Source organism: Pituophis catenifer, unplaced genomic scaffold, assembly GCF_029215685.1.
Source record: "Pituophis catenifer annectens isolate HBS135680 unplaced genomic scaffold, rPitCat1.0.hap2 SCAF_2, whole genome shotgun sequence".
Lineage (NCBI taxonomy): Eukaryota > Metazoa > Chordata > Lepidosauria > Squamata > Colubridae > Pituophis > Pituophis catenifer.
Window position 1 is genome coordinate 7,968,143 of NW_027256882.1, and position 22,460 is coordinate 7,990,602.

The 22,460-nt window shown below is 38.4% G+C and overlaps 1 protein-coding gene across 1 annotated transcript in view; it reads left to right on the forward strand.

Moving 5' to 3' along the window:
* Window positions 1–3,346: 3,346 nt before the first annotated feature.
* Window positions 3,347–22,460, forward strand: part of LOC139309804 (vomeronasal type-2 receptor 26-like) — a 79,007-nt gene continuing 59,893 nt past the window's right edge. The window contains exons 1-2 of the mRNA XM_070934008.1: window positions 3,347–3,610; window positions 7,926–8,598. Coding sequence (XP_070790109.1) covers window positions 3,347–3,610; window positions 7,926–8,598 — 937 coding nt within the window. The remainder of the gene's footprint in view (window positions 3,611–7,925; window positions 8,599–22,460) is intronic.

Here is a 22,460-nt window from a genome sequence, read left to right on the forward strand (position 1 = left end):
CGCGCGTGTGCCTACACCCATAATTCAATGCGCCCCGCACCCTGCACATGTGTTACCCCTCCACACTACCCTTGCTTTTGGCATGTGATGGCCCGGTGGGCCCAGTAGGCCTGTTTTTGCCCTCCCCAGGCTCCAGAGCTTTCTAGGAGCCTGGAGAGGGTGAAAACGGCCTTCCCTGCCCCCCCCCCGAGGCTCTCGGGAGGCCCGAAACAGCCCGCTTCCCGACTTCTGGTGGGCCCAGAAGGCCCAAAAATCAGCTGGCCACCACGCGCATGCATGCTGGAGCTGAGCTAAGGCAATGCTCATGTGCCCACAGATATGGCTCCGCGTGCCACCTGTGGCACGTGTGCCATAGGTTCGCCAACATGGCTATATATATTGACAGCAGCACGACTATCATATGTGCGAAAATGGAAGGACACTTTGATTCCTTTGTTTGACTAACAGGCTTTTCTTACTTTATTTTATTATTTTATTTAGTTTGTCAAACGTATGAGATAACAGGTATAAGTATAAACTTGAACATGAGCACATGAAATGAGTACAAATCAATGGGGACAGTAGGACAGGGACGGTAGGCATGCTGGTGCATTTATCCACACCCCCTTACAGACATCTTAGGAATGGGGTGAGGTCCACGGTAGACAGTTTAAGGTTGAAGCTATGGGGGTTTGAGGAAGTAACAATATTGTCAGGTAGAGCATTCCAGGCATTGACCACTCTATTGCTGAAGTCATATTTTCTGCTATTGAGTTTGGAGCAGTTTACCTTGAGTTTGTATCTATTGTTTGCCCATATATTATTGCAGTTGAAGCTGAAGTAGTCGTTGACAGGTAGGATGTTGTAGCAGACAATTTTGTGTACTATGCTTAGATCAGACTGCAGGCGGCATAGTTCCAGATTGTCCGAGCCCAAAATTTCAAGCTTGGTGGCATAATGGATTCTATTGGGAGTAGAGGAGTGGAGTACTCTTCTCATGAAATACCTCTGGACCTGCTCAATCTGGTATGTCTGATATACAGTGTGGATTCCAGGCAGACAAGCTGTATTCAAGGATTGGTCTGGCAAAGGTTTTGTATGCCCTAGTATTCTTAATACCTTTTTGGCAAAGTTGTTATAGTGAGCTCTGGCACTTAGATTGTTTGAGATGAGTACTCCAAGGTTCTTGACAGAGTGAGGGTCATCTATGAGGTCATATCCGCCCAGCCTGTATTTTGTGTTCTGATTTTTGTTGAACTTTGTTACTATATTTGTTGACAGCAGCAAGAACAAAAATGGAAAGACACTTCAATTCCTACTATGGACGAATGGTTGCAGAAGCTGATGGAGTAAATTTAAATGGCAAAATTGACTACTTTGATTAAAGAAAAGAAAATAAGTATTTTTGCTTCTACATGGAGACAGCTTCTGAACTCCGTGCTTGAAGTGGAAAAGAATGAAACTTTGATTTTGGGTTTTACTGAGTAGATTGATAGATCTTTATAGAAAGGCTTGTTCATATTATTAGGAAAAAGCAAAAAAAAATGTGATTTGATGTTAATGCCTTATTTTACTGCAACAGAGAGAGTCAGAAGGCAATGCTTCTTTTTCTTTTTCTTATCCTTCCTCACTTCTCTTCCCCCTCTTCCTCCCCCACTGTTTTCCTATTTACTTTTATAGTTTGTATCTTATAATATTTTATACTGTAAATCAATTTTAAAAAATGTTAAACCAACAGGGAGATTGAGTGCTTCCATGGAGATAAAGCACAGGGAGCACTAGAGTTAAGTGCCACCAACGTAGAGTGATGCCAAACTCCGTAGTTCTGGGTGACCTTTTCTAGCTGTCTCTGGAGGCAAGAGACCCCATTGAAGGACAGCAGAAGTCATTTTTTCTGGCTGTTGAACTATCTTCATCCAGCATTACTTTCTGAACATGTTCCAACAGGAAGGATTACATCACTACAGAACAGTGCCCCAAGTGGTCTATCTGTGATTTTTGACTAACATGCTTTTCTCCAATTACCCTTCTTACATGGAAGAAGTTCAGGGTCCCAAGAGGAGAAGTTCCTTCTCACTGTTACTATTACTATTATTACCTTGAGATCTCTTCTCCTACTTCTCCAGTGATTGCCTTTGATGTAAACATCAGACTGAAGTAACATGGAAGGGATCTTGCATTAGGAAAGGATAAATACCACAGGTATTTATGCCTCTTTGTGCCTCAATTTACAGGATAGGCAAGAGCTGTCCTCTTGAATGTACTTTCTTTCTCTTCCAGGTGAATCTTGGTTTCCCTGATTGAATCAGGAAAGCTACTGGATATTCCATCCTGGGAGAGTGCTTCTAATTCTTTTTCTAATTCTTTCTTAGAAAAGGGAGGAGATTGATTCATCCCCATGAATTATGGACCTCCTGCTTGTGCTTCTGGTGCTGCTGATGTCCCAGCCAGTCTCTGGGAAACTGAGAATGAGGTGCCCACTGAATTGGGACAACCAGGATGGAGGAAAGCCATGGAGCTATTACAGGCCAGGAGATCTTCTCATAGGTATAGTTGTCTCTGCATCAACAATAGAACCTACATCATTACCTTTCAGCCTGGCTCCTTCTAATCAGATTCGGTTGTAAGTCATTCACTGTGATGGAGTTTCTTTCCCTCCATTTGCAGTTCAAACACTCTTCTTTCTTTTCTTCTTATTTTACTTATTTTTTTATTGCAGGACCTGACTAATTTCTTGAACCCTATTGATTTCCATGGCCTCTCTCTTTTGTCTTATTTTCTGGGAGAGGCTCAAATCCAAATACGAGGCAAATAAAACCTGAAAGAAGTCCACATGCTTTTCTTTCCCCTGTTCAATCCTAAACTCATGACTTGAGTCCTGAGTTTTGTTGAAAGTAGTGATTGTTTTAGTTTTCCCTTCCCAGGTCATTTCCATATTTTTATACCCGCTGATTGATATTCTATGCCTGATTATTATAGGAATAGAGGAGGTCTTTTTTTTTCAGAACAGCTTTTCTGAGTCACTTATTGAAAATCCTCTGCTTTTCTACTTTAATGCCTGGATTATTCTGCAACCCTTTTATTGGGCTGATGAAAATTAATACACCTAGAAATAAGGGTATATTTGTGATTTTTAATCCCTTTAGAGGCGTATCTCCATCCTATTTTCTCCACACTCACAAATATTAAAGGGTGATGGGTGACTATCGTTTGCCTCTGGTTTTGGATCAATATTGGTTTAAGTCTCAGCTTGTGGACAAAAAGAGGATTAAATAGAGAAAAAAGTATTTTGTTGTTGCTGTTTGTGATGCTAATATTAACATGAGCATGGTTTTACACTAGTTTACCTGGTCGAAATGAAAGAATAATGCAAATGATTTTCAATATTGAAGTTTTTAATAAAAATCACCGGCACCGGCAAAATCTCACACTTGGCTACAACGTCTATGACAACTATGATAACACCCTCGGCACCTCAGAAGCTTTGCTGGACATACTCTCTACTGGAGAAGCCAACGTTCCCAATTACAGTTGTGGAAGGAAGGACAACACTTTGGCCCTTGTTGATGGAGCTGATCAGGACATCTCCATCCAGGTGTTAACATTAGCAGGCACCTACAAAGTCCCACAGGTTTGTGTTTGTGTTCCCCTATCTGGCAAAGTGAAACAGAGACATCTACTCATGATAACATCCTCTTTTCTTTGAGGGCTTCTGCTGCAGGCTTGTGAAGGTGAGGAGAGACTATGTGTCAAACCAAATGAATTTCTGTACAAGAGGTAAGTGTAGCAATGATGGAATGCTCACATTTTGTATATGATCTTAGTCAAAATAATGATGTCCTCAATCATGGACAAATCCCAGATTTATAAACAGAGTTCCACTGGATTAACTTTCCTACTGTTGATGAAACATATATGTGTTATAAATCTGTAGAGAGCACTAACATTAATTAACCATTTAATATATTAAAAAACCCCTTACAAATATATCATCCAGCATATTAACTATTTTTTGCCCTTAATTGCTTGTGATCAAATTCATAATAAAAAATTTGAAGAACAATATTGAAGAACAATCCTCCAGAGAGGATTGTCTACCAGCTGAACAATTCAAGAAATACCCCAACTTGTGGGATCCTCTATTAACAGGACAATTTATAATTATAAATGATACCTGCTGTACCCATTTTGGTTTAATATGACAATTGTAGTTCTTGTATACAGTATTTATAAAAAGGAAATGAAACAGACCCTAGCAATGACAGGCCCATTTGTCTAACAGCTATTGTGACTAAAATATATGCAAACTTCCACTTTGAAAGAGTTGGAAGTAGGTGGATGAAAAGTGCATTCCTTGTAGAAGAACCAGCAATCTTTAGGCAGATTTGATTCACTATTTTTTAAAAAATAAATTTTATTAATTTTTTTCAAGTTAAAATCAACACAAGACAAAAACATTGTTTATACATACAAACAAAAACCATACATTCCCCTCCCTCCCTCCCCCATTCAACACGTCTATCCCGGCAGATAATATTCCTGCCCTCATTAGTAAATAATTATGCCCACAACACAGAATAAGGTAAGTAATCCCCAAATGTGATTTTCATACAATTATCTCTCAATCTAAATAAGTGTATCTCTCTTCGTATTAACATAGGCCCTCACTTCGTCTCAATTCTTTTATTCAACCACCAATACCAACTGTCCCAACTTTGAAAAAATTCAGAATCCTCTTTTTCTTTCAACATCTACGTCGGTCTATCCGCCTCAGCACACTCCAATACTTTGTTTATAATTTGGGGACTGGCTGGTTTTCTCTTTTTCTTTCCACTGTTGGGCGAACACTATTCTAGCTGCGGCTAAAATATGTAGAGTGAGATACCATTTTTTCTTACTCAGCCCCTCTGGGCGAATACCTAGTAAATGTATCTCAGGTTTCCACAGGAGGTCCACATTTGTAATTTCCTTAATCCAATTCTTAATCCTTCTCCAATACTTCTTTGCCATTATACAAGTCCACCATTGGTGGAAATACGTACCTCTGGTTTTCCCACATTTCCAACATAACTCTGATGCAGAAACATTTTGGCAATTCTTGCTGGTGGGAGATGCCACCTATACAACATTTGATATGCATTTTCCTTGAAAGATGTTGCCGTAGTCATTTTAATATCCCCCCCACATTTGTTGCCATTTTTCTAGGGGGATCAAGTACCCAAAATTCTTCCCCCAGGCAATCATAGTGTCTTTTACAACTTCCTCTCCTATCATTCGCTCAAGCAATTGTACATACATTTTGGTTATGTATTTATGGTCCTCTCCCAATAATATTTTATCCAAACTCTGTTCCATCACATATATCCCATAATTATCTCTATCTCTCCTGTAACGAGATTGAACTGTAACATAGGTCCACCAATCTAGCCTAATTCCTTTATCAACCAAATCTTCCTTAGACCTTAATTTCTCTTGGGCATCCACAAGATCTTTATATCTAAAAATTTATTTATTTTATTTATTTATTTTATTATTCATATTTCTATGCTGCCCACTCTCTGAGGACTCTGGGCAGCTTACACCAAAGACAGTATACTAAATAGCATATTGCCCCCAACAATCTGGGTCCTCATTTTACCCACCTCGGAAGGATGGAAGGCTGAGTCAACCTTGAGCCGGTGAGATTTGATCCGCTGATCTGCTGAACTAGCAATCAGCTGAAGTAGCTGCAGTACTGCACCCTAACTACTGCGCCACCTCGGCTCATTAATAAAATATTATCCTGTTTAAGAGTTGTTGGATATGTCATTGCTTCTATTGCTGAGAACCAGGTTGGCATCTTGGTATAAAATTTTCCTCTAAATATGTCCCAGGTTTCCAGCAATATTCGCCTTAGATAATGTCTCTTGAAATACTTATACTGTTCACCTTTCTCTCTCCATAGCAGTGCATGCCAGCTGTGTTGTAGGTCGTGTCTTTCTAAATCTAATAAAGACCTCCTCTTCAATAACACCCAATCCTTCATCCAGGCTAGCAGTGAAGCTCAATAATATAATTCCCAGCAGGGGATACCAAAGCCCCCCCTCTCTCTATGCTCTTGTAATATTTTGAGCTTCACCCTTGGCCTCTTCCCCTGCCAAATAAATTTCAGCACGACTCGATCCAGACCTTTAAAAAACCTTTTGTCTAGCTTCGCCGGAGCTGATTGAAATAAAAAAGTCATAGATTTGATTCAGTATTGAGAATTGTGTTGTCTTGAACCAGCTAACTATAAAAATATCAGCCAGAGGAAATAATGGTTTGCTACCTTTATAGCATTTGACACAGCAAACAAATATTATAGAAGAAATTGATTGCCATTAAAATGGAACTCGGAATACTGATCCCATTCAAAATGAGAAAAAAATAATTAATGGAAGTTGTGAAACCCACATGAAGTTGTGGGTTCTCTATTAATGGAGGCTTTCAAAGAAAGACTAGACATTCATTTTGTCTGGATTGGTGTAGGATCTCCTGCAATGAGCAGGGGGTGGGACTAGAAGACCTCCCAGATCCCTTCCCTCCCAATTATTTTTGTTCATCTGTTTGAGAGTTGGGGCTCAATGTAGCCATGAGAAATAGGACTGATATTTACCAAAAGATAAGACAAAAGTGTTGCCGATATGCAGAAGTGGGTTTCAGCAGGTTCTGACCAGTTCTGGAGAACTGGTAGTGAAAATTTTGAGTAGTTCAGAGAACTGGTAGTAAAAATTTTGACTGGCTTCGTCCCCAACTATTCTCTGCCTCCCAAGTCCCAGCTGATTGGGAGGAAATGGGGATTTTGCAGTAACGTTCCCCTGGAGTGGGGAGGGAATAGAGATTTTACAGTTTAGTTTAGTTTAGTTTAGTTTTATTAAATTTATATACCGCCCTTCTCCCGAAGGACTCAGGGCGGTGTACAGCCAAGATAAAAAACCAACAGTATAAAAGTTAAAAAACAATTTATTAAATAGTTTGGCCCATAATCTAAAGTAACATAAAATAACCCATTAAAAATCATATTTTAGGCCAGCCCTCCTTGATGGAATAATAGTGTTTTAAAGGTGCGGCGAAAGGTACGAAGGTCGGGAATCCGACAAATCTCCAGGGGCAGCTCGTTCCAGAGGGTAGATGCCCCCACAGAGAAGGCTCTCCCCCTGGGGGTCACCAGTCGACACTGTTTAACCGACAGCACCCTGAGGAGACCCTCTCTGTGGGAGCGTACTGGTCAGTGGGAGGCTATCGGAGGCAGAAGGCAGTCTCGTAAGTAAGTATCCTTCCCATACCATGCCCAACAAGCCACGCCCACCAAGCTATGCCACACCCACCAAGCCATACTCACAGAACCAGTAGTAAAAAATTTTGAAACCCACCACTGCCGATATGACATTTGGATTGCAGATGCTATTAAGAGGACTTGGCTCCCTTTCTCATAATAATTATCTGATTATGGATAAATCAAAGTCAAAAGTTATGGTCTTTGGAAAAATGACATCATTGCCATATGTCTTTTTTACACCTGGAGAAAAAGCTTTTAAAAATGCTGTTCCGTTGAGATTTTCATATGAAGTTTGATTGTGGTAAATTCTCTATAGAGAATATATATATATTAGAAATATATATTATTATTATAAACAAATATATATTATTATAAAAATAAAATAAATAAATAAAATTATTATTATTATTAAATGCTATTTTCATTCTTTATGCTTATTCTATTGAACATTTTTTAAAAATCTACTTTTGCATGCAGTCTTATTATTGTCCTACCTGTTATATTCTGTATCTTGATATGGCCTAATGACTAATAAAGAAGAAACTGTTCTAATATGTACCAGAGCAAAACGTTGGATTCCTTTAAAGCTAAAAATTGGGACTTGGTAGGACCCCAAATATAACAGCGCACTCTTTGTTGATTTTTTCAGGTCAGTGACAGAATTGCTTCAGAGGCTGTTAGTGATAAAAGTCAATTCCCTTTTTTCCATCCGCTGCTACCCACAGAGGGCTTCTACTACCCATCCATTGTCAAACTGCTCCTCCATTTTAGATGGACCCTGATCGGTCTTTTTAGTTCAGACACAGAGAAGGGAGAGAATTTCATAAGGACTTTTACCCCTATGCTTGTCAGGAATAGAATTTGTGTTGTTATATCACAACAATTCTCAGCGACTGGGCACACAGCACCCCTCAGGAATGCCCTCTCTAAGTGGAAACAAGTCAATGTCTTTGTTCACTTCATAGAATATGATTCCATTTGGGACAGAATTCTTCCCTTCCATTCAACACTTGAAGATTTGCCAGGACCCATTGAAGGGAAAGTCTGGATCATGACAGCAGTTGGACAATATTTCATCAAAAAGGACAGGCTTCTCAAGTACGTCCATAGTATTTGGAGCTTTTCTTTTGGGTGGAAAAAAAGTTGGCAAAAAGATGATGCCTATAAACATCCTTTCTTTGTGGAACATGAATTTCAAGTTGAGTATTTTCACTGTTCTGTTTCAAAACACATTTTTTCTGTCAAAGACCGGAGAAGATGCACCCAGAAAGCACCACTGGAGATGCAAGAAGAAAAGAATAGGATGCGGATCCCAAATACAGGCAACTACTTACAGTGTCCTTAAGATTCTGGCCCATGCCTTAAATTCTGCATCCAAATCCCAGAAGAGAAGGGAGAAGGGAGAAGAGAGGTTGGGAGCTCCAAGGCTGCAGCCATGGAAGGTATGGGGTCCCATCAAGGATCCATCAAACTAAATTCCTTTTCAGGGTCTTTGAGGCTCTCTGAGCTTGTTTGTTTAAGATCTTAAGCTTCTGTACATCTCGTACTTATTGGAGGAGTGCTGCATCCTCTCTTCTGCAACCAAGATGTTTTATATCTTTGAAAAAATGTTCTCAGAAGATTCCTTCTGTTTTTAAGCCCTTGAAAGACAAACTGGTTCTTCTCCAGTTTGTCTTTCCTCAAGTCTAAAAGCAGCTCCTTTGATCTCTTCGTTGTCTTCTTTGTTCTTGACTAAAGTTGATGTCTTCTCCAAGTGTGTTTCCTAGAAGAGGACCTGGTATGATTCAACTGCAACATTAATGGGTCTAGGAATTTTCAGCTTGAACCCTTCACCTTACCTGTTTCACCTCGAGGTTTTCACCACTTTGTTATTGAAGTCATATTTTTTCTGCAATCGAGTTTGGAGCGGTTTACCTTGAGTTTGTATCTCTGTCTAATTGAATGATTTTAAATTGGTTTTTAACTTTGGGTTTTAAAATTCAGCCAAAACTATTTAATGATTTTAATTAATTTTAACTATGATATTGTATATTTATGTTTTTAATTTTGGCTGTACACCGCCCCGAGTCCTTCGGGAGGAGGGCGGTATATAAATAAAATAAATAATAATAAAATAATAATAATATATTATTTGCTCATGTATTGTTGTGATTGAAGCTGAAGTAGTCATTGACAGGTAGGACATTGTGGCAGATAATTTTATGTACTATGCTTAGGTCAGACTGAAGTTGGCGTAGTTCTAAGTTGTCTAAACACAAAATTTGGAGTCTGGTGGCATAAGGTATTTTATTGAGGTTAGAGGAATTCTCATAAAGTATCTCTGGACTCTCTCAATCATATTTATGTCCGATATGCAGTGTGGGTTCCAGACAGATGAGCTGTATTCGAAAATTGGTCTAGCAAATGTTTTGTATGCTCTAGTTAGTAGTACAATAGTACCAGAGAAGAAGCTATGCAAGATTAGGTTAACAACCCTTAATGCCTTTTTGGCAATGTTGTTATAGTGAGCTCGGGCACTTAGATCTTTAGAAATGAGAACTCCAAGGTTCTTGAAAGAGTGGGGGTCATCTACAAGGTCATGTCCATCTAATTTGTATTTTTTGTTTTGATTTTTTTTGGAGGACGAGAGACAGAGATGCAGGCAAGGCTCACATAAGATGGTTTAGCGCGGTGGGTGGGGGTGGGGACTTGCAGCTGCATAACAGGCAGAGAAAGAAATTCCCTAATTTAGTGAAAAATTTAGTTTTTAGATTTTGTTAATATAATCTTACAATAAAACAGAATTAGTTCATCTGGTCATTTATCCTGTCTGGTCTACCTGAATGAAGATTAGCCTTACAACTTTCTTCTTAACCAATCCTTGCTTTCTGTTGTTTTCAAGGAGTTTGTGAATACTCTAGTTATTTGGGTATTTTGATTATTTGATTTGTGACCTTGTGATTTGTGTCCTATAAATTTGACAATTTTTGTCAATATACATTCTGTCACTCTACTGCATGATTGAGAACTATGGCTGAATCTTTGTACTTGAGTTTTGAAGACAGTGGTAACACTTGTTCTCTCAACTCACAATATTTGCAAGTTAAAAAACCAGAGAAAAAAAGATTCAAATGTAAAAAGACCATGTGAGATAAACCCCCCAAGATTTCTGCTTTTAAAATTCCTGAATGTTTTCATTCTAGCTCCATCCTTTTCTGGAGAAGAGTGAATTGTTCAATGTTTCCCTTCTGGAAGTGTACATGGATCAAAATGGAGTCATAGGAGCAGATATGTGGATTATTAGTAAGGTGATTCTCCCCAAGGAGGATGTCATCGACAAATTGTTGGGGATTTTTGAAAGACAGATTCTTTCAATCAACAAAAAGGCTTTGTCACAGCTACAGTTGCTCAACAAGGTGTGGAAAATAATGACGTCTTTCCTTTTCCCCCCAAAGGACCCATTTCAAGTGAAGCCCAGAGACTATTTGGCTAATATTCATGTCTACCTCAATCTTACAAGGATGATGAGCCCTAACGTAGTTTCTTTGGCATTTCTTCTTTTTCTGCTTAGTCTTTTCCTCAGTCCAAATGTGTGGAAAAATGCCAACCTGGATTTGTCAAGAAGGCTCAAAAAGGAGAACCAGTTTGCTGCTATGATTGTGTTCCTTGTCCAGAGGGGACCATCTCCACTCAGGAAGGTGGGTGACACCATAGGGAAACTCTGCTCAATATGCAGGTTAAAGACACATGTAAGTTTGATTGTCTAGTTTTTAATTTTAATGGTGTCCCATTTCTTCCATAATGGGAGGATGAAATTGGGTAAGAAATCTCTCTTTTATTTGCCAGTTTGGATGTGTTCTTCCATGTTTATGTTTCTTACTAGCATCTGAATTCTTTATAACTTGAGGAATGATTTTAGATCAATGGGTTTTGCTTATGCAAACCAACTTTACATTACAGACCAAAAGACATACCAATCAATCCTTCAATTAATCAGTCAATCTTTATGAAGATATTAAATCTTTATAAGCTGAACTATCTAATTGGAAGGAACAATGGAGGGAGAGAAGTTGGGTTGAAAGGAACAAATGAAAACAAAACAGAGGACTCACCATAAAACCAAGTAGATATTTCCTTCTCTTCTCTTACCTTCCCTTCTCTTTTTCTTTTCTTTTCTTATCTTTTCAATTTTCTTTGTTCTTAAATAGTAAGATACAAACAGTTATGACACCAACCCAAAAAGAATATAGTCATGATTCTGAAAGGAAAAAAAAAAGTTTAACATACAATATTGGAGTTAAAAGGAAGAGAAAGGAGAGGGGAAAGGATAACTAATAAAAGACCAATCTACTTAATATCCTTTTATACCAATGTTGAATTCATTCTTTCTTTAAAATTGTTGACATATTTAGAGAGTATGGAAATATATTGCTTCATATTCTCATTTCTACAGGGTAAAAAGACTTTGCAGATAACAGACTCAGTTCATGTTTTTGAAGTCCTTCACAATTTTTTTTTTTAATTTGATTTATATGCCGCCCTTCTCCAGAGACTCAGGGCGGCTTACAATGCGTTAATTAGGAATTAACTAATTAAATTAATTAATTAATCAAATGCATTAAAAGGAATTAATCTTCCTTAAGATCTTTTGGTTTTCAAATTTATTTATCAAATTTATATGTCTCACTATTTATATGGCTGTCTTGTTGGCATAAAATTAAACCGATAATTAAAAATAAAAACAATGAGATGTAAATGCTAAGAAAGCAAGAGAGGAATACAAGATGCTACCTACTATGCAACTAGCACACACAGGGCCCTGTAATCAGGGCATCGCCAGGACTGTTGAAAAAAAAATCACATTTAAGGAGTTTCTAGAAGGTTTCATAGTTTGGAAACACTCTCAAAGTCAGTGATTTACTTATTTATTTATTGTGAAGGGGGTTGTACAACCTGTCCTGAAATAGGCACTGTTGCAGACTTCCCAAGTGGTTCTTCATGGATTCAACCATGTCATACAAATTTTATCATGTGTCCAGTATTTTTGGAGCAGTTTATTGAGAGCATGGTTGGTGGGTCAGTCATCAATAACTGCATTTAACCATTTTTGGGATAAACATATGTCCATCATCTGAAAAAAAATAAAAATAAAATATTAAATAAATAAGAAAACAAAACAAAACAAAAAAAACCTCAAAGGGCAGACTCGATGGAACACTGGGTCTTTATCTGCTGTCAGGTTTCTGTTTCTATCTTTTTATCCCATACTCAATCTGCTGCTCTTGAAAATCACCTGGCATTTATAAATGGTGCAGAATGCAAAGGCATGCACAGCGTTGTGTTTCCATGTGTTGTTCCATAGGACAACACATTGTGCAGACTCCACAGAATCCCAGTTTCTTCCCAAGTACAATTAAACTCATCTCTAAAACCTTCCATGAGACAGAACAGGTATCAGCGTCTCAGCGCTGACATAGAAAAGGGAGGATGAAGCTTGAACTTTTGCCTGCTAAATCCCTTTGAAGATTCAGTCTCCTTGGAGAAGAGGAGGGGGGGAAGCATTCCAGTGAACTGACGGGAAAAGGAATCAGGAGAGTGACTTGGAAGATAGCCAATGAGAATCAGAGAATTGGGGATCGGAAAGGGAGGGATTGGGGGGCAAAGGTCAGTATTGACCGTGAAGAGCCAGGATCCAGTTACTGTACTCGAATAAAGAGAAAATTTCCTTAAAGATTGGCAGTTTGGAAGTTCATTTATTTTGAGATAGCATCGAAGCCTGACAACAGGGGTATCTGCAGGGCTTCCTCTTCTTGAAGATATCTGCTTGACCCAGGGGTGGGTTCTACTCACCTTTACTACCGGTTCGCAACAGGGCTGGGCGCGCGCTCTTCTGCACATGTGCAGAAGTGTTTTCCTGACATCAGGGTCAGTGGGTGGAGCCTCCCACCAGTTTTACTACCTGTTCTATAGAACTGGTGCGAACCGAGGGCAACCCACCACTGGCTTGGCCCCAACAGAGAAGATATAATTGGAAACAAAAGGTCTGTTCCCTAAAAGAGTCCAACTTTATGGGTCCTTAGATACCTGCTTAGTCTGGTGCAACTTCTGCCCCATTACACCCACTTCCCCTTGAAATCCAATAGGCCTCCATCCATTTAAACCTATGGAGACTTGCTACTTCTCCCAACCATTAGAATAAGGTAAAGGTAAACCATTTGGGATAACGTAAGGTCAGTGCAAGGTAAAAATCTAGTAGTTTACCTCAGAGAAGGGAGCTCGTGGCACTAGATATTCTTCCTTTAATTTTATTTTGTTGTTGTTCTTGTTTTTATGGTTTATGTATTGGTGTTTGTTTGTTTGTTTGTTTGTTTGTTTGTTTGTTTGTTTGTTTGCTGGAGTGTAAGTATATTCCATTTACTGAGACTTCCCTGTCTTTCGGTATCACCTCTTCCAAAGCCTTTCTGGAAATTTGAAAGACTATAAGAAATATTACTTTGTTTATGAAAATACATTAAATATCATTTCTATTTACATCGGATGTGCAGTGTTTATACATATATACAAGCTTTATACCTGGTGTTTCTTAAGCTACTTATTCCTTTTATTAGGCACACCTTTTTCTCCTTCTTTTATTTTATCATTCATCCATTCATACCACCTTCCCCAAACAGTATAGTAATCTGAATTTTCATCCTCATTTATTTCATGGGTTAGCTTGCTCATCTCTGCGCACTCCAATACTTTCCTAAATGTGTTCCTCTGTTGTCAGATCTTTCTCTTTCCAGTGTTGTGCGTATGCCAGTCTAGCAGCTGTAATGATATGTATTATTAGGTGGATCTTTTTCTTTCCATAATTCCTCTTTACTATTCCCAGGAGAAATATTTCAGGTGTCAATTCAATATCTTCAAACTTAATAAAATATTGGGGGGAAAAAAGAAATATTACTTTGTTTTCGCAGATACTGATAAATGCACCAGGTGCCCAGAGGATCAATATCCAACCAAGAACCGAGTCCAATGTATCTCCAAAAGAATAATCTTCCTCTCCTATGAAGAATATCTCAGTATCATCCTCATCTCCTTTGCCCTACTCTTGTTCCTAACCACAGGCCTTGTTTTAATCATATTCCTTAAATTCCTAGAAACTCCCATTGTCAAAGCCAACAACCGGGACCTCTCCTACATACTCCTGGTCACCCTCCTGCTTTGTTTTTTGTCCTCCTTTCTCTTCATTGGACAGCCAAGGAAAGCCACCTGTCTTCTCCGACAAACCATGTTCAGCATAGTCTTCTCAGTAGCTGTGTCTTCTGTGTTGGCCAAAACAATCACAGTGGTCCTGGCATTCTTGGCCACAAAACCAGGGAACAGAGTGAGGAGATGGTTGGGGAAGAGCTTGGCCAACTCCATCATTCTTTTTTGTTCTGCTGTCCAGATGTTCATCTGTGCCATGTGGCTGGGAGTTTCTCCCCCATTCCCTGACTCTGACATGCACTCCCAGCCTGGAGAGATCATCCTTCAGTGCAATGAAGGCTCGGTCACCATGTTTTATGTTGTCCTCAGTTACATGGGCTTCCTTGCTGCTATTTGCTTCATAGTGGCTTTCCTGGCCAGGAACCTGCCTGGAGCCTTCAATGAAGCCAAGCTGATCACCTTCAGCATGCTGGTCTTCTGCAGTGTCTGGATCTCCTTCCTGCCCACCTACCTGAGCACTAAAGGAAAATCTATGGTTGCCGTACAGGTCTTCTCCATTTTGGCCTCCAGTGCTGGACTGTTGAGCTGCATCTTCTTCCCCAAGTGCTACATTATCATCCTGAGACCAGATCTAAACACTAAGGAACATCTAATGATAAAAGCAAAGGAATGACTGTTAAATTGTTTCTTAGCCTCATAACTGTTAGTTATCCATTATTATTGGGTTTTTATGCTTCCTTTGCATTTATTTGACAACTTATGTTTATTAAAACTGAAGGAAATAAATATGTGAGGTTTGTTTATGAAATGAAAATTCAAGATAATCATCAAATAAATAAACACATACATACATACATACATACATACATACATACATACATACATACATATTATGTTTTGTCAACTGTTGGTAGTCCTACTTTTCCTCAGCACGCATGTCAACCAATATTTGGCTTAAGCAACTCTTCAAGAGAAGAGACATATGAGTCATCTCTTGGCCTTTATAGTGCTGTAAACTTGGCAGGTATCTTTGAAGTTAATCAGTGAGAGCTCAATCTCATCTCTTTCATGCTTCTTTATGAATTGGTATTTCTATTCCTTCAAGTTATGGGTTCTACTGGGGAGAAGAGAGTTAGCGAAGATGACTTGGTGTTTGTTGCAACCTCAACACCTTTCACTGGTGTTGGTGCTCCTTCTCTTTCTCCTGATGTGCTCTTTCTCAGCAATCTCCATTTGTGTCCTCCTGGATTCTCGGCTGTCCTTGGATGATCATCTGATGGCCGTAACCAGGGGGACCTTCGCACAGATGCATCTTGTGTGCCAGTTGCGCCCTTTTCTAGACCGGGATGCCCTCGCCATGGTCACCCACGCCCTCATTACCTCTAGGTTGGACTACTGTAACACCATCTACATGGGGCTGCCCTTGGGATGCGTCCGGAGGCTACAGCTAGCCCAGAATGCAGCCACGTGGGTAATTACGGGGGCTTCTTGATACTCCCGTGTAACACATCTCCTGCGTGAGCTGCACTGGCTGCCGGTGGCGTTCCGGATTTGTTTTAAGGTGCTGGTGCTTACCTATAAAGCCCTTCATGGCTTAGGCCCAGGGTACTTGCAGGACCATCTCCTGCCGCTCTCACAGAGTGGGCCTCCTCAGGGTGCCGTTGGCCAAACAATGTTGGCTGACGGCCCCCAGGAGGAGAGTGTTCTCTGTGGGAGCCCCGACCCTCTGGAATGGATTGCCCACCGAGCTCAGGATAGCCCCCGACCTCCTTTCCTTCCATCGTGAGCTGAAGACGTGGCTCTTCAGTCAACTCAACTGATCCATTTGGGTGTACACTGTTATAATTTTAAACTGTTTTAATTGGGGTGTTGATTTTAATTTTATTTTGTTGTGATTTGTATTGGAAATTGTCATTTTGTAAGCCGCCTTGAGTCCCTCGGGAGAAAGGTGGCATATAAATCGCAATAATAAATAAATAAATAAAATAAAATAAATAAATGTAAGCTCCAGATCAAGTTCTATCTTCTTCATGGCTTACTCTCTCATAGCCTCCAGTTCCAGCTTCTCTGGGCTGAGGTGTTGAACAGACTTTCTGACTTCTAGTGAGGAATTTCCAATAGAAGACATTTATTTATAGCCTGTAACTTCCTGGCAGGTTCGGCATATTGGTATTCAAGTCAATCTGACTGAAGAGGATTGAAGATAAAATTCATCCTAGTCTCATTTGGGGAGTCAGTAGCTTCGCCAAGCTGAGGCAGGTACAAGATGGCCATGGGTCAACTCCCGGATTTAATTGAAAATCAACTTTACTAAAGGTGTTGAAAGAAGATAAGGTTTGACAAAGGGAGCATGGTTAAAAAAGATTTTAAAAACCCCCAAAACCTAACACAATTAGGTTAAACATATCACCAAAAAGGCATTAATGGTTGTAAACCTAATCTTGCATAGCTTCTTCTCCAGTAATATTACTAACCAAAGCATACAAAACATTTGCTAGACCAATTCTCGAATACAGCCCATCTGTCTGGAACCCACTCTGCATATCGGACATTAATACAATTGAATGTGTCCAGAAAAAAATTTACAAGAAGAGTCCTCTACTCCTCTGCTTGCAACAAAATACCTTATGCCACTAGACTTGAAATTCTGGGCTTAGAAAATTTAGAACTACGCCACCTTCGGTATGACCTAAACATAGCTCATAAAATCATCTGCTACAATATCCTACTGTTAATGACTATTTCAGCTTCAATTATAACAATACACGAGCACACAATAGATACAAACTTAAAGTGAACCGCTCCAAACTCGATTGCAGAAAATATGACTTCAGCAACAGAGTGGTCAATGCCTGAAATGCACTACCTGACTCTGTGGTTTCATCTCAAAACCCCCAAAACTTTAACCTAAAACTGTCTACTGTTGACCTCACCCCATTCCTAAGAGGTCTGTAAGGGGCGTGCATAAGCATACCAGCGTGCCTACCGTCCCTGTCCTAATGTTCCCTTTATTTGTAGTCATTTTATGTATTCAATTCATGCTTATACTTATATATACTGCTCAAAAAAATAAAGGGAACACAAGCAGAAGACATCCGAGATCTGAATGAATGAAATAGCCTTATTAAATGCTTTGTTCTTTACATACAGTAGTTTGTACACTGCTCAAACAACTAAAGGGAACACAGAACTACTGTATGTAACAAAGTATTTAATAAAGCTATTTCATTCATTCAGATCTCGGATGTCTTCTGCTTGTGTTCCCTTTATTTTTCTGAGCAGTGTATATTATATAATACGTACTCAATAAATAAATAAATAAATAAATAAATAAATAAATAAATAAATAAATAAATAAATAAATAAATAAATAAATATAAACAATCCTAGCCACAGTGAAAGAACTCAGTTTTCATCTTTCCCAGCTTCATCCCCTTATTCAGTATTTCAAAGTCTCTCAAAAGATCCACGAAGTCTTTCCACCTTGTTTTCCATTATTGGCTTTCTAGTAAGTTGACTCTTATGGAGCCCATAAGGCTGGCTAGATCTTTAAAAGATCAGCTTCTCCTCACTACCCCACTCCTTGCCTGGACCCATATCCCTTGCCTTCCCTTTCTCTCTCAATTCTCAATCCTCCCAGCTATATTTTCACCCATATCATCTGCAAGCATCACATTTTTGCCCATCAGTCACTGCCTTAGAACTAGAATCCCAAATGTTTACATTTTATACAGTTAAAAGGAAAATTTCCCCAGAAATTTATTTTAGAAGCAAATCTGTGTCTTCAGTCCAAAATGAACCTAAACCTCCACATGTTTCAACAAAAAAAGCTCATGTGCTTTTAGATTTATTTATATATTTCAATGTAGATGGTGCCCATGTCCCAAAGACTCTGCAGGCTTCACAGATTCCAACATTAGCCACAAGAAAAGTGGGGTAAGAGATTATAAAGAAAAAAATGGCAAGGATAACAAAAACCAGGATAGGAATGAAAAATGAACCCACATAATCCAGGGAAGATCATCAGTCACTTTGTCAACCTCCAAAGTGGGGTGGGGGCTTGGGATAATTCAGGGAAGAGCCCCCCTACAAAGGAGATGGGTGGTTAAGAATTTTGATAAATATAAATTAATAAATTATAAGCCATCCAAACTCACATGCGTGGGGTGTCCATATGAACTCTCTTATTCCAACAAGCCAGGCTGGCCTAATAGGAATTTTAAATTGGGTGTGTGTTAGCTTTAGCTTTTAATTTTGTGGGCCAAATTTATATATTAGTTTTTAAATTGTTTTTAAATTTTGTAAGTGTATATGTGTTTTAAGATGGCTGTACACTGCCCTGAGTCCTTTGGGAGAAGGGCGGTATAGAAGTGTAATAAAATCTAAATCTAAAATCTAAAATGTTTTTTGCGCATCGAGGAATATCAAAGCTGCTTCTTTCTCTGGATGTGTTTCGTAATATTCTAATGTATTCATTATTGTTCTTATATTATTTTTTATGTGTCTGGTGGGAAAAAATCCATTCTGATCTGGTTGTATGATTTCATTTAATATCTGTTTCATCCTTTCTGCCATTATTGTCACAAATATCTTATAGTCAGCATTCAGCAGCAAGACTGGCCTATATTTTTGGATTTTTTTTCCTTTCCACATTATTTTTGGGAATTAAGGTTATCAGTGCCGCCATCCAAGAGTTTGGTATCATTGCTCGCTCTAGTACTTCATTGTATGTTTGTAATAGTAAATTCTCCAGTGGTTTTTGTAATTCTTTGTAAAATTTCACTGGAATTCCATCTAGACCTGGTGTTTTATTGTTTTTTTGTTTTTGAATTGCTCTTTATAATTCTAACATCGTTATTTTTCTATCTAATGTTTCTTTTGCGGTTTCTGGTAAGGTTGGGAGGTTTCTCTGCTGTAGATATCTTTTAATGTCATCCTCCTCTATGTTCTCCTGACTATATAAATGTTGGTAGTATCTTACTGCTATATTTTCTTTTTTTTCCTTCTGATGGTGTGCTATCTCTTTTTAATTCTTCTAGTTGTTGTATTACTTTTCTTTTTCTATTTTTAATTTATAGGCCAACCATCTCCCCGGTTTGTTTGCATTTTCAAAGTAGTTTTGTTTGGTTGCTCTAATTTTTTGTGCTATTTGTTCTTGTGTGATTAAGTCTATGTTTAATTATCTCTTTTTCGTCTCTAATTTCCTGGTTGTGGGGTTATTTCTGCATTTTGTCTTCTAATTTTCCCAATTTCTCTTGTAATTACAAGAGAAATATATATATTGTTTATTTTTGTTTTTATTTCTTCGTATAGTGTATGCCATTGTAAGGCCCCGGGCGTAAGCTTTAGTTGTGTCCCACAGGTTTTGAATAGTTGTCTGTTCATTCCAATTTTCCTGTAGGAAAAATACTAATTCTTTTTCTATGTATTGAACATAATTTTTTTCTTTCATTATCCTTCGATTCATGGTCCATCTCTTTTTTTTTTCTTCCCCTTTCCTTTTAACTATTATCAGATTATGATCTGCCCAAGTATTTGCTTTTATTTCTATTTCCTCTACATTTTTTCCTGTTTCTGGATCCATCCAGACCATGTCTATCCAGGACCATGAGCTGTGTGGGTTGGAAAAATATGTATATTGATTTTTTTTTGTGGGTTAATTTCTCTCAAAATATCTTTCAAACTTAGCTCTTAAGTCATTTCAAAGAAAGTCTTTGGTAATGTTCTCCTTTCATATTTTTTTTTTACTTCCTGTTTTTTAGTCTTTTTTTGGATCAACCACCATGTTGAAATCTCCTAATAAGCATACATTATCTATTTCCAATTCTACAATTTGTTTATGTAATTTGCTATAATATTCTTTCTGTTGAGTGTTTGGTGCATATATGACCGCAATTAATGTTCTTTTGTGTCTTATTAATACCTCAATCAATAACGTTCTTTCCTCTTTGTCCGCATGTATTTGTTTGGGTTTTAACCAGTCTTTTATATAAACTGCGATTCCTCTTTTTCTTACTTCAGATAGGGCCAGAAATAATTTACCTGATCTGGGGGCTTCCAGAAGATTACCTTCCCCTTTTTTCATATGGACCTCCTGTAAACATATAATGTCTGTGTTTTGTTTTTGGAGTTTAGCAATTACTTGTCTTCTTTTTATCGGTGAATTTAATCCATTTATGTTGACCAAAAGTAATGTCATTTCTTCCTCCATTCCACAATTTATTTGTCACCCTTACTTCTTTGTCTCGTTTCCTTTTGTTTTCTTGTTCTCGTTCCTTCTTTTTCCTGAATCTCAATATCACTTCTCTCTCTCGTATCTTGTTCCAGTTCCCTTTTCTCTAGCTGTTGTTCCTCTTATTTTTTTTTTTTTTTTATTTGATTTATATGCCGCCCTTCTCCAGAGACTCAGGGCGGCTTACAATGCATTAAGCAATAGCCTTCATACTTTTGTATATTTATACAAAGTCAGCTTATTGCCCCCACAAACTGGGTCCTCAATTTACCTACCTTAGAAAGGATGGGAGGCTGAGTCAACCTTGAGCCTGGTGAGATTCGAATTTACAGTAATTGCAGACAGCTGGTGTTAATCACAATGCTATCAGTCTGCTGAGCCACCAGGCCCAATGCTTGACTTTGGGTTTCCAGTTCTTCTCTACTGTCCGATTCTTCCTCTATATATCGTGTATAGAATTCCTGGGCTTTTTTTATTGTATCTATCTTTATTTTCTTATCCTGCCATATTATTAGCAGTCTTTCTGGTATCAGCCAGCAAAACATTTTCTTTATTATTAATTGTGTGGTAAGGAAATGATAATCTCTTCATTTCTCTCTAATTCTCTTTGGTATCTGTTTGAGGGTTGTGACTTCTCTTCCTTTGTAAGTCAACTGGTCATCCCTTGTTCTTCTATAAACTTCATCCCTGACTGCTCTTTTTGCAAATGTTATATGTATCTCCCATGGTAATCTGTGACTCCTAGTGTAATTTGTTTGCATCCTGTAGACTTCATCAATGCTGTTTCTTAATTCACTTTTATCCATTCATAGTGGGTCACCTAGAATATCTGTCATTAATTTGTATAAATCTTCTTCTCTTGTCTCTGTGATATTTTGAAACCTCCTGTAGAAGGCAGATCTCTCTAATTCCAAATGGGTAATTGCCTCTTCCAAGTCTCTGTTTGCCGCTATCAATCTCTCTTCAGTTTCTTCTATTTTCTTTTTGGTTTGTTCTGTTTTTACTTCTATCTCTTTTATTTTCTGTTCGTTTTTCGCTATTGTATCTTGAATTTTTCCCATTCCATTGTCCAATTTCTTTATGTCTTCTTTTACCTCTCCTAATTCACCCTTCATTTTCTCATGATTGTTGGTTATTGATTCCTGCATTTTTATCATGAACTCCTGAATCATATTTAATGAAGATTGTAAACTTTGCAGGGTTGGTGTCGGCCCTGGTTTTTCACTGCACACCATATCTGTAATTAACTGTTGCCCTGCTGGAGAAGGTGTCATTGACATTGTGCTTTGTTTTGTTTTTTTGCCACTTTAGTTACTGTGGATGTATTTGACATTTTTAAATTTTTGAAAGAAATATTCCACAATACCATCAATTGTCACCTTTTTCACTATAAAGCTTCCTTATCATAATAACAATAAGTCATTGTCACTGTCTTTTTGATCACTTTCTTTACTTTCTTCCACTTCTATCACCACTGTCCCAGAAAGTCCCGACAAAGATATGAGAGGAAGCAGAAAGTGAGAAGCGGCAGAAGTATCGGCAGATAGGAAAAAGAAAAAACACAGATCACCAAACTATCTCTCTGGTGGATGGGATTTACAAAAACTACTGAATAAAAGTGAGTCTCTGAGGTGGAGGTGGTGGCGCCTTAGCGGTGGGAGTGGAGAAGGAAGAAGACTGAATCGTTGTAGGTTGGGGAGGAGAGAAAGTGATTGCAAGTGTGGATTCAACAATTGATATATCGGAAACAGTATTTTGAGAGACAAAATTCTGGGGAGGAAC